Source organism: Aquarana catesbeiana, linkage group LG04 (genome assembly GCF_042186555.1).
Source record: "Aquarana catesbeiana isolate 2022-GZ linkage group LG04, ASM4218655v1, whole genome shotgun sequence".
NCBI classification, from domain to species: Eukaryota; Metazoa; Chordata; class Amphibia; order Anura; family Ranidae; genus Aquarana; species Aquarana catesbeiana.
In genome coordinates this window covers 368,287,047-368,300,107 of record NC_133327.1, presented here as the reverse complement: position 1 = coordinate 368,300,107, position 13,061 = coordinate 368,287,047, and the positions used below count along the sequence as shown (strand labels likewise).

The following is a 13,061-nucleotide window of genomic DNA, read 5'->3' as shown; positions in this document are numbered from 1 at the left end:
CTTCCGCCCATCAGTGTCATGGAGACGAGTGGGCGCCATCTTAGCCTCACTCGTCTCCAGGCACAGGAGGGAGACGGATGCGATCGCCTCCGCCACTACCGACGGCTCCAGTAAGCGGCGGAGGGCACCGGATTGCGGCGGGAGGGGGGCCCCTCTCCCGCCACCGATAAAAGTGATCTCGCAGCGAATCCGGTTATGACAGCACATCCAAACTTCAAAGTTTGGACGTACATTGGCGTGCGGCGGTCCGGAAGTGGTTAATAAACACACACTCACCTGTTCCATGGTCCAGCGATGCGTCCGCCCGAAGCCTCATTCCTCTCCCCCACGCTGGCATCACTACTGTGGGCACCCGGCTGTGACAGCTTGTGGCTTCACAGCCGGGTGCGCACTGTGCATGTGCAAGTTGCGCTGCGCTATTCTGAATGTCCGAGTAATCTTCTGGGACCTGTGTCCCAGAAGACTGCAGGGAAGGAGGGGAGAGGAGGAGTCGCCTAGGGGGAGATGAGGAGTCGCCTAGGCCGTGCCGGCAGAAGTGGAAGCTGGGTACCTGTCAAAACTAGGTACCCACTCCCCCCCCCCTAAAAAAAAAAAATGACATGCCAAATGTAGCATGTCAGGGGGTTAGGACACCTTAAAGCTGGAGTTCACTTTAAGATTCTCTACGACCTCTGGTTTACACTGGCATCAATGACTACAACTGGTATTTGAACTAAAACATCCTAACTAAATTTTCTGAAAGCAGAGGTATGGTCTATGACACGTATCAAACACAAGGTCCACGGGGGAATCCATTTCATGTGGCCCTCGCAACCAGGGTTTTTTTTTCAGCTGAAACGTGGCAGAATTCTGCTCCATCGCTTCCGGCTCTCGTCTTCCACTCTCCGTTTACCACTGTTAACAAAGTGTTTACAATGTTTATACTGTGTTTACAAGGACAGCCCTCCTCTTGGCAGAACTCACAGATCCCTACCTGCCCTGCACTTGTTAAAGGGACAAGGGAGATGTAGATGTATTTGATTTTGAGAACAAGGCCTTACCTTAGCCCTTGATGTATTTGTTAGAAAGCTTCAGAGACTCCCTGGTATAGATTTGAGACAGGGAACCAGTAAGACACAGGAAGCAGTTTACCAGCTGACCTCATTAAACACACACCCTTCGCCCATCAACTACGTTTTCACAGCACCCCCGGCATTTCTCCATGCATGCATTTGCTTGGCTTCCCCGGCGTCCCTTTAGATGGGCTCAGGCCGAATGATAAACTCCCTGGGGCCACATGAAGCCCATGGGACACCCCTGATGTAGTCTAAGGCCCTGCTGATTGGATAGATGGTGTGTGCATGGCCACATTTATACACCCAAAATTACCTAATGGCACTTTCAGGGTCATTCATTGTTAACAGCACACCAAACACAGAAGCAACACACATTTTGCCACATGAAAAAAAAAAAAACAATGTACACCAGGTTGTACCACTCCAAAATGTACCATGAGCTACTTTGCAAAGTGTAACTCAGCCCATTGATTACATGTTAAAGGCACCCCAAGTGTGGCAAACGCACCAAGAACTGCGGTAACGTACCATGCTCTGCTTCAAAAAAGGTTCTGGAGCTTCTCTGGGGTGCTTGTTGCATGTAGGGCAGCCCAGTCACGTGAATGGGCTGCCCTATGCGTGATGAGTGAAAACGCTCCAAAACACCCAAAACAAACCGAAGCAGGAATGTGAGTTTTCACTACGTGGAGATATGAACGGGGCCTGACAACTAAGTGTCTCTGTCCAGTCCCACCTATGTACTTTTATAAAGATGGCCAGACACTATGCAAGCTGATTGTACAATTTCCTTTATATTTACCAGAACTATTAAATCGGAGGACCCACCTGAACAATCCAATTTGTATCAAATCAGGTAGGTCCTTGTACTACATAGCTGATGGGAGATCTAAAGGAGAAAATCGAGTATAATAATAATAATAATAATAATAATTGTAATGAGGGAGGTGTGGTCCAGAGTGGTGAAGACACCCTATCACACCCTCTTCTATGATGCAACAAGGAAGTGAAGGAGTGAAGGCTTCTCAGAGATGGACTACAGGAAGTGAATGCTCAGACAATCTACAAGAAGTGATGAAATCTGAAAACCATTTTAAAAATTCAAATAAACGGACAAGCAGGGGCGTTGCTAGGTCTACAAAAGATCTGGGGCTAGAGCCCATAGCGGTCCCCAGTGATCCTCCCACTTAAAATCAGGGTCCCCAGAGAGCCCCCCCACTTACATCAGGGTCCCCAGAGAGCTGCCCCACTTACATCAGGGTCCCCAGAGAGCCTCCCCTACTCTTGGGGACCCCTGCAGAGACTCGGGGCTATGGGCCCCAGATTCGGGGCTATAGCCCCAAAAGCCACCCCCTAGCGACGCCCCTGCGGACAAGAAAAACCTCCCGTGGATAAGGTATGTAAAAGATAAGCACCTTGGGATAGCTGGGCCAGAAATTGCACTGCAAAACACTTTTTCAATATCTTTATAGTTTTTTTTTTTAAATGACAAGTAAATATCCAAGTATAAAAATACATCACTTAACATCCACCAAATACTAGTTACCTCTATTAATCCCCCCCCCCCTCCCCAATGGCAGTATTTCCAGCCCCTCCAATCTCACAAGCACTTTGTAGATCCTTGAGATCCCCCTCTTTGTTCCTTCTGTCATACATATCCGCTCAAACGATCATAAATCCTCCTCGGATCTTACTGGCTGGGGTAGTGATGTTATGAAATGTTTCAGCTGGGAGTACTGCCATTCGTCTATTACCATTAACTAATTTTTTTGTTTTAACGTCTGTAACTTGTATATTTTATCTCTCCTCGTGATATCTTTTAGTTGTGCGTCTTTTTAATCCATTCCCCAATCTCCCTTTCCCCAGTGGAAAAAAGTTAGTTTCTTTTAATGGTATCAAGGGTGAATTAAATTCCCTTTTTTCCTTCATGTGAATCAAGTTCCAAATTACCAAAATTTTCTTTGTGATAACGTGTGCATTTTCGCTCATTTCTCTGTACTCAGGTGGTATCCATATTATTTTCCCCAGTGCAACATTGCTAATAGTGTTTTCCAATTCAACCCATCTTTTTTCCTTGTTCGTTTTTACCCATTCTAACACCCATGATAGTAATATTGCATTATTGTATTGTTTTAATATCCGGCACCCCCAGCCCCCCTTGCTTTTTGTCTTTGTTCAGTACCACGAGGCTTATCCTTGGCTTCTTTTTCTGCCATATAAACCTGAGTAATAACATTTTTAATGTATTAAAAAAAAGTATGCTTGTGGGAGGGGGATTAGAAGTATCTGCATTTTATATGTAATCTTAGGCAAAAGTTTTATTAATTTCCGTTTTTATTTCATTCAGGAGCAGAATAAAATTTACTTGGTATATTGTCTCTTCAGATGGTGTTATTTTTACTCCCAAGTATTTTAATTCCTTTTCTCGCCATATATAAATGGGAACCCTTGTTGGAATATCTGCACGTCCTTTTTCTTTACCATTAAATAGGAGGACCCACCTAAACAATCCATTCAATTTGTATCAAATCAGGTAGGTCCTTGTACTACATAGCTGATGGGAGATCTAAAGGAGATTGTACAATCAGAATGTATAGGAAGTGAGTGGAAGGTGGTATTGTAATGACGGAGGTGTGGTCCAGAGTGGTGAAGACACCCTATCACACCCTCTTCTATGATGCAACAAGGAGGTGAAGGCTTCTCAGAGATGGCCTACAGGAAGTGAATGCTCAGACAATCTACAATAAGTGATGGAATCTGAAAACCATTTTAAGAATTCAAATAAACTGACAAGATTATAAACCTCCTGTGGAAAAGGTAAGTAAAAGATAAGCACATTGGGATAGCTGGGCCAGAAATGGCACTGGAAAACACTTCTATTTCTTACGAAAAGTGAAATTCTGCCCGAAAAGGTCAAATTATCCTTTACATCTTGGGATTCTCGCCTGTCTGCAGCAAAATGGTAAGAATAACCACTGCTGTGCAGAAAAGGTAGACAGTGCTTGTGATTTGCTCCTTGTGAATTTCAGTATGTGATAATCAGACATTGTAAAGGTTGATCTTAGCAACAACCAAATGCATGAAAAAAAAAAATATCCTGGTGTAAGAAAAACTGGAAACATTTTGATTTCATTCAGCTCTACTTTATGAAATTAAATAAACCATGTAACTTGAATACATGTTTGTTATACCCGTCACAGCAGAATTTACTGGTTAAGATTTTATTCTAAATAGATCACACAAGCACTCAATAATAAAGCCCCACTCCCTGTCATTCTTGAGGGTATCAATAAAGCTCAACTCCTGGAAGCAACAAATGTCTCTTTCCATATACAACAGTTATGCCAGTCTCTCCTCCTTGCCATCAGCCTACACAGTATGTGATAAATTAAACTTACTTCCAACTACATCCCACACAATGTTAAATGTCAGCTGCATGTGTTTCTCTGCACCTGTGACACACATAAATACCATATATCTAAAAAATAATATGCATATAATTACTTTAACTGTCGATGTTCATTATTTGATGAAAGAATACTTGTTGTTATGTCATGTTATAAGGGAACTGAAATACTGCTAATGCCACACCATTAAAGGACAGAAAGATCATTAAAGCTGTTAACTTTTAGCAGTAATACAATACACTGCCAACATTTCTTCAATTTCTAGGAAATGTTTGTGTCTGTCTCCAGTGCTAGCAACTTTTTACACTATGGTTTTTCTTCTGCGGGAGATCCCATCTCGACTTTATTAAATGCTAGCAGATGTATTGCTTCCCATAATTCTGTTGATGTTGTTTTTGTTGGGGCGCTCAGAGACTAAGAGGCAGGGTGTGGAATTCAGCATGAATTTAAATCTACTTGTAAACATATTTTGTACAAATGTCTTTTCGAAAAATATTCTGCATTCCATGCATAAAATCATAAATATGGCTTCATGCACATGGCATAACAGCATGCAGAGCCTGTGCAATCACTCTCCTAGGACCTGCTGCATACGTCTGCCCATGAGATGAATTACGCACCAAGAGTGGTGTAAGGCACCCACATGGATGTATGCTCTGAACATGTATCATCTGTGCTAAGCGCATATGTCCGTTTATGTGCTTTTACAACCCCGGGTGCATAATCACGTACAGCTGCAGCTTCTAATCCATTACAACAGAGGTAGCCCTGTGTCCCGGGAAAGTAAATATGCAGGCTTTGCATGCTGTGCAGCTCCTGTATGGCCATGTTTATGAGACCTATAAATCATGATTTCCTACATGAAAGCAAATTACTTTTGACATTTACAAAACTCAAGCTAAAATTAGCCTAGTGTATACTACTTACACACTGAAAAAAACACTGCGCATGTGCAGCTCAATGTACATTCTGCAAAGTATTGCAAACAGGCAGATAAGTGTATTTTATTGCAGAAGAATTATTGCATGTCTCTTCTGCAATAAAAAGCATGCCTGTGCACAATTATTAACTTTAGTTCTGCTTTAAGCGTTTAAAGCAGAACTAAAAACACAAAAGGTTTTTTCATTGTGGACAGGGAGGATTACTTGTGAATGTCTTGCGATCCAGACTCCCTTGACAGACAGCACAGTCAAGTTCTGTACTACAGAAACTCACTGGTCTGTGGTTGTAGGGGTACACTAAAGGATTACATGGGACCAGGGCCGATCCCAGGGTCACAGACGCCTGGGTGCAGAAACATTTCTGGCACCCCCACATGGGCGTGGCCATCTTACCAACTCCTCCCCTTTACAAATGTTTCTATGGCAAAAACTCAAACACAGAGATGTTCCCCTAAGAACTCTTCATTACCCTGGGATCCTCCCATGATCTTGTAACAATAAAGAAAATACAGGAAGACTGTCTACACTAATGAGACCTGAAGCGGAGTCTCTCTGATGCACACAGAGAGGGCTTCTGTTAGAGAGTCTGTTAGAAAGAGCCCCCAGATATAGTACAGGAGATGGTCAGAGACTGCAGACATAATACAGAAGAAGGTCAGGGACTGCAGACATGTTACAAGAGATGGTCAGAGACTGCAGACATGTTACAAGAGATGGTCAGAGACTGCAGACATGATACAAGAGATGGTCAGAGACTGCAGACATACTACAGGAGACAGTCAGAGACTGGAGATATAATACAGGAGATGGTCAGAGACTGGAGATATAATACAGGAGATGGTCAGAGACTGCAGACATAGTACAGGAGATAGTCAGACTGCAGATATGATACAAGAGATGGTCAGAGACTGCAGACATGATACAAGAGATGGTCAGAGACTGCAGACATGATACAAGAGATGGTCAGAGACTGCAGACATGATACAAGAGATGGTCAGAGACTGCAGACATGATACAAGAGATGGTCAGAGACTGCAGACATGATACAAGAGATGGTCAGAGACTGCAGACATGATACAAGAGATGGTCAGAGACTGCAGACATGCTACAAGAGATGGTCAGAGACTGCAGTTCCTATGATCAGGAGTCAGCTCACTCTGAATTGCCCGTGGTGACTCCGCTGGGTAGAGCCCAGATCTGTATTCTGGCAATGACTCCATTCCTTTCTCCACCAGGGATGGCGCCAGGCTGTGTGGCTTTCCTTCATGTGGTGCAGGTCAGCGGGGTTCTCTCTCTGATGGTGTTCCCTCAGCACTGTCCTCTCCCTCTGGAGTCCTGGGTGCACTTCCCTGAAAGCTTTCCTGGGCTCTCTCTCTCCCATTCAGCTGAGCATGCTGTGTGGGCTGCAGTTTCTGTGTTACAGTGGGGCTGCCAGTCCTTGGGACTACATGTCCCACAATCCTCTTTGCTCCTTTTTTTTTTTCTTCCCTGGCTGGTATGAATGCGGGGGAAGAAACATAGTGCGCCGCTCACTAGTACAGCAGCGCGCACGAGGAGAGGGAGAGGGGAAACAAGAGCCCGCAGCTGCAGTGGCGTCACTAGGGTTGGTGTCACCCGGTGCGGTAAAACATGATATCACCCCCTCCACCAACTATAGTCGCCCCTCAGTACAGACCCCCCCTCCACTAAGTATAGACCCCCCTCCGTCAGTGCAGACCCCCCACTAAGTATAAACCCCTGCCTCAGTATAGACCCCCAGGACAAAACACCCCCCTCCATTAGTACAGACCCCCCTCAGGACAAACCACACCCCCCATTAGTACAGAACCCCCCCTCCATTAGTACAGAACCCCCAGAACAAACCACCCCCCCTCCATTAGTACAGACCCCCCCAGAACAAACCACCCCTCCCTCCATTAGCACAGACCCCCAGAACAAACCACCCCCCTCCATTAGTACAGACTCCCCCAGGACAGACCACCCCCTCCATGACAAACCACCCCCCTCCATTAGTACAGACTCCCCCAGGACAGACCACCCCCTCCATGACAAACCACCCCCCTACATTAGTACAGACCCCCCTCAGGACAAACCACCCCTCTCCATTAGTACAGACCCCCAGAACAAACCACCCCCCCTCCATTAGTACAGACCCCCCAGAACAAACCACCCCCCTCCATTAGTACAGACCCCCCCAGGAAAAACCACCTGCCCCCTTCCATTAGTACAGACCCCCCCAGACAGACCACCCCCCCCATTAGTACAGACCCCCCAGGACAAACCACCCCCCTCCATTAGTACAGACCCCCGCGACAAACCACCTGCCCCCTTCCATTAGTACAGACCCCCCAGGACAAACCACCCCCCTCGATAAGTACAGACCCCCCCAGGACAAACCACCTCCCTCCATTAGTACAGACCCCCCAGGACAAACCACCTTCCTCCATTAGTACAGACCCCCCAGGACAAACCACCCCCCCCCATTAGTACAGACCCCCCAGGACAAACCATCCTCCTCCATTAGTACAGACCCCCAGGAAAAACCACCCCCCCTCCATTAGTACAGACCCCCCCAGGACAAACCACCCCCCTCCATTAGTACAGACCCCCCAGGACAAACCACCCCCCTCCATTAGTACAGACCCCCCCAGGACAAACCACCCCCCTCCATTAGTTTAGACCCTCAGGACAAATCCCCCCCCCTCCATTAGTATAGACCCCCCAGGACAAATCACCCCCTCTACATTAGTATAGATCCCCCAGGACAAACCACCCCCCTACATTAGTACAGACCCCCCAGGACAAATCACCCCCCACATTAGTTTAGACCCCCAGGACAAATCACCCCCCCTACATTAGTTTAGACCCCCCTCAGGACAAACCACCCCCTCCATTAGTACAGAACCACCCCCCTCCATTAGTACAGACTCCCCCCGGACAAACCCCCCCATTAGTTTAAACCCCCCAGGACAATTCACCCCCCCACATTAGTACAGACCTCCCCAGGACAAATCACCTCCCCCTACATTAGTTCAGTCCCCCCAGGACAAATCACCCCCCCTACATTAGTTTAGACCCCCCCTCAGGAAAAACCACCCACTCCATTAGTACAGAACCACCCCCCTCCATTAGTACAGACCCCCCCAGGACAAACCACCCCCCCATTAGTTCAGACCCCCCCAGGACAAATCACCCCCTCTACATTAGTATAGACCCCCCAGGACAAATCCCCCCTACATTAGTATAGACCCCCCAGGACAAATCCCCCCCTACATTAGTACAGACCCCCCACGACAAATCACCCCCCTACATTAGTATAGACCCCCCAGGACAAACCACCCCCCCACATTAGTACAGACCCCCAGGACAAATCACCCCCCTACATTAATTTAGACCCCCCAGGACAAATCACCGCCCCTACATTAGTATAGACCCCCCAGGACGAACCACCCCCCTACATTAGTACAGACCCGCCAGGACAAACCACACCCCCTACATTAGTACAGACCCCCAGGACAAATCACCCGCCTACATTAGTTTAGACCCCCCAGGACAAACCACCCCCCTACATTAGTACAGACCCCCCAGGACAAATCACCCCTCTACATTAGTATAGACCCCCCAGGACAAACAACCCCCCCCTACATTAGTTTAGACCCCCAGGACAAACCACCCCTACATTAGTTTAGACCCCCCAGGACAAACCACCCCCTATACATTAGTTTAGACCCCCCAGGACAAACCACCCCCCCTACATTAGTACAGACCCCCTAGACAAATCCCCCCCCCCACATTAGTATAGCCCCCCCAGGACAAATCACCCCCTCTACATTCGTACAGACCCCCAGGACAAACCACCCCCCCTACATTAGTACAGACCCCCTAGACAAATCCCCCCCCCCACATTAGTATAGCCCCCCCAGGACAAATCACCCCCTCTACATTCGTACAGACCCCCAGGACAAACCACCCCCCTACATTAGTACAGACCCCCCAGGACAAGTCACCCCCCCACATTAGTACAAACCCCCCCAGGACAAATCACCTCCCCCCTACATTAGTTTAGTCCCCCCTACATTAGTTTAGTCCCCCCAGGACAAATAGACCCCCCCAGGACAAACCACCCCCCCACATTAGTACAGACCCCCCAGGACAAATCACCTCCCCCCTACATTAGTATAGACCCTCCAGGACAAACCACCCCTCCACATTAGTACAGACCCCCAGGACAAATCGCCCCCCCCATTAGTTTAGACCCCCAGGACAAATCACCACCCTACATTAGTATAGACTCCCCAGGACAAACCACCCCCCCACATTAGTACAGACCCCCAGGACAAATCACCTCTCCCCTACATTAGTTTAGACCCCCAGGACAAACCACCCCCCTACATTAGTACAGACCCCCCTCAGGACAAACCACCCCCCTCCATTAGTACAGACCCCCCAGAACAAACCCCCCTACATTAGTACAGACCCCCCAGAACAAACCCCCCTACATTAGTACAGACCCCCCAGAACAAACCACCCCCCCTCCATTAGTACAGACCCCCCCAGGACAAACCACCCCCCTCCATTAGTACAGACCCCCCCAATTAGTACAGACCCCTGCGACAAACCACCTGCCCCCTTCCATTAGTACAGACCCCCCAGGACAAACCACCCCCCTCGATTAGTACAGACCCCCCCAGGACAAACCACCTCCCTCCATTAGTACAGACCCCCCCAGGACAAACCACCTCCCTCCATTAGTACAGACCCCCCAGGACAAACCACCCCCCCATTAGTACAGACCCCCCCAGGACAAACCACCCCCCTCCATTAGTACAGACCCCCAGGACAAACCACCCCCCCTCCATTAGTACAGACCCCCCAGGACAAACCACCCCCCTCCATTAGTACAGACCCCCCAGGACAAACCACCCCCCTCCATTAGTTTAGACCCTCAGGACAAATCACCCCCCCTCCATTAGTACAGACCCCCAGGACAAATCACCCCCTCTACATTAGTATAGACCCCCCCAGGACAAATCACCCCCCTACATTAGTTTAGACCCCCCTCAGGACAAACCACCCCCTCCATTAGTACAGAACCACACCCCTCCATTAGTACAGACTCCCCCTGGACAAACCCCCCCATTAGTTTAAACCCCCCAGGACAATTCACCCCCCCCACATTAGTACAGACCCCCCCAGGACAAATCACCTCCCCCCTACATTAGTTCAGTCCCCCCTGGACAAATCAACCCCCCTACATTAGTTTAGACCCCCCTCAGGACAAACCACCCACTCCATTAGTACAGAACCACCCCCCTCCATTAGTACAGACCCCCCAGGACAAACCACCCCCCCATTAGTTCAGACCCCCCCAGGACAAATCACCCCCCTACATTAGTATAGACCCCCAGGACAAATCACCCCCTCTACATTAGTATAGACCCCCCCCCAGGACAAACTACCCCCCTACATTAGTACAGACCCCCCAGGACAAATCCCCCCCTACATTAGTACAGACCCCCCCACGACAAATCACCCCCCCTACATTAGTATAGACCCCCCAGGACAAACCCCCCCCCACATTAGTACAGACCCCAGGACAAAATCACTCCCCTACATTAATTTAGACCCCCCAGGACAAATCACCACCCCTACATTAGTATAGACCCCCCCAGGACATTAGTATAGACCCCCCAGGACAAACCACCCCCCTACATTAGTACAGACCCCCCAGGACAAATCACCTCCCCTACATTAGTATAGACCCCCCCAGGACAAACCACCCCCCCACATTAGTACAGACCCCCCAGGACAAATCACCTCCCCCCTACATTAGTATAGACCCTCCAGGACAAACCACCCCTCCACATTAGTACAGACCCCCAGGACAAATCACCCCCCCACATTAGTTTAGACCCCCAGGACAAATCACCACCCTACATTAGTATAGACCCCCCCCCAGGACAAACCACCCCCCCACATTAGTACAAACCCCCCCCAGGACAAATCACCTCCCCCTACATTAGTTTAGACCCCCAGGACAAACCCCCCTACATTAGTACAGACCCCCCTCCATTAGGCTAATTAAAAACACCCGGGCGGCAGCGGGAGAGGACGGTGTGGAGCCGCGCCGCCCGGTGAACAGAGCGTGTCAGGCTTGGGCAGCAGGCAGGAGTTACACACAGGAGGAGAAGTGGAACACGTCGGGCTTGGGCTGGGACCGCCCCTCCAGTGACGTCACTGCGCGGCCGCGGCTGGTCTCTCTCTGCACACAGAGACAGCCGCTCCGGTCTCCAGCTGTTTCGCTCTTCTCCTCTGACAGGAGGAGGGAGGGGGATGGGCACAGCGGCGTCGGTGACCGGCGGAGAGACGCCTACGGACAAGGAGAGGAGGAGGAGGAGGGAGGGGAGCACTCTGGCGCTTCAGCGCCCCCACCTCTGTGGCACCCGGGTGCACTGCACCCCATGCACCCCGCCCAGGATCGGCCCTGCATGGGACCACCTGTGGCTGCTGTCCTTAGAGTTGTAACCAGCTCTGTATAAACCAAGGAAAGAAGCAGAAAAGAAAGGAAGCGCCAGCTAAGTGTAGTATCCTGGTTACTAGTAAAGTACTAGTTCTTCAGCTATCGACTGCAATGTACAAAGCTGGTGAACCCTGATTAGCTCAGAGTGCTGCCCCTTGCTCTCTGTGCAGGGCATTACAAGAGGCTGATATCAAGAAGAAGGTTTCAACACTGATGTTAGTTTTAGGTGAAAATGCATTTTGTGCTTTTTTAAAATACATAAATACCTTGATTATATAGTGTTTTTAAAATAGGTTTGCAGTTCAGCTTTAACATGAATATAACTGCAGAAAATATAATAGAGTGAATTGTTTAGCACTGCCATCTTATGAGGAAAGAACAGAACAGGACATCTTAAATCGATATACAGAAAATCTAGACTTACCTGCTTCTTTGGATGTTTATTTAGTACAGCTAAGGACACTGAGTAAAACTTGGAACAATCTGCTAGAGCTGTGCAGCAATCATTGTATGTAGAAAGTTTGCTGAAATAGCAACATTAAAAGTTAACGCAAACATCAAAGTTAATTTTATCTATGTTTATATAAGTAATCGATTTTACCTGCAAAAAGATTTGTAATTCTGTTCACTCAGTCTTGTGATTCACAACGGAAAGTGGAGATACTGGCGCACAGAGTATATATATAGTCCAGCCACCAGTAAGTCTCTAAAAATACCAATGATCAGGGTAGAGAGTAATCCATAAAATGTAACTGGTCTGTGGTTGTAGGGGTACACTAAAGGAATACATGGGACCACCTGTGGCTGCGGTCCTTTGAGTTGTAACCAGCTCTGTATAATCCAAGAGGAAAGAAGCAGAAAAGGAAGGAAGCGCCAGCTAAGCATAGTATCCCAGTTAAAAGGTAGTATCCCAGCAAAAGTTTAATAACACTCACAAGAGGTGAAATATAAAGTGCTCATCTGGTATCAAAGTCTTTGGATGTGGATCCTCCAAAAACTGTTCTGCAGGACCGCTGTCATCTGTTCCAGCTGTTGGGAAGAGAGATGGCTGGCTCAGGAGCCTGGAGGAGCCCCAGAAAGACACGCTAACCAGCGTGGAAAGCACGGCGGAAGTGACGTCACTGGAAGGATAGGAGAAGCA

The 13,061-nt window shown here is 48.4% G+C and overlaps 1 protein-coding gene across 4 annotated transcripts in view; it reads right to left on the bottom strand.

The window, feature by feature from the left end:
• Positions 1 to 13,061, bottom strand: part of ARMC2 (armadillo repeat containing 2) — a 271,525-nt gene that overhangs the window by 35,390 nt on the left and 223,074 nt on the right. For all 4 annotated transcript variants that reach the window (XM_073627047.1, XM_073627048.1, XM_073627044.1 and 1 more), the window contains one exon: positions 12,345 to 12,444. In XM_073627047.1, coding sequence (XP_073483148.1) covers positions 12,345 to 12,444 — 100 coding nt within the window. The remainder of the gene's footprint in view (positions 1 to 12,344; positions 12,445 to 13,061) is intronic.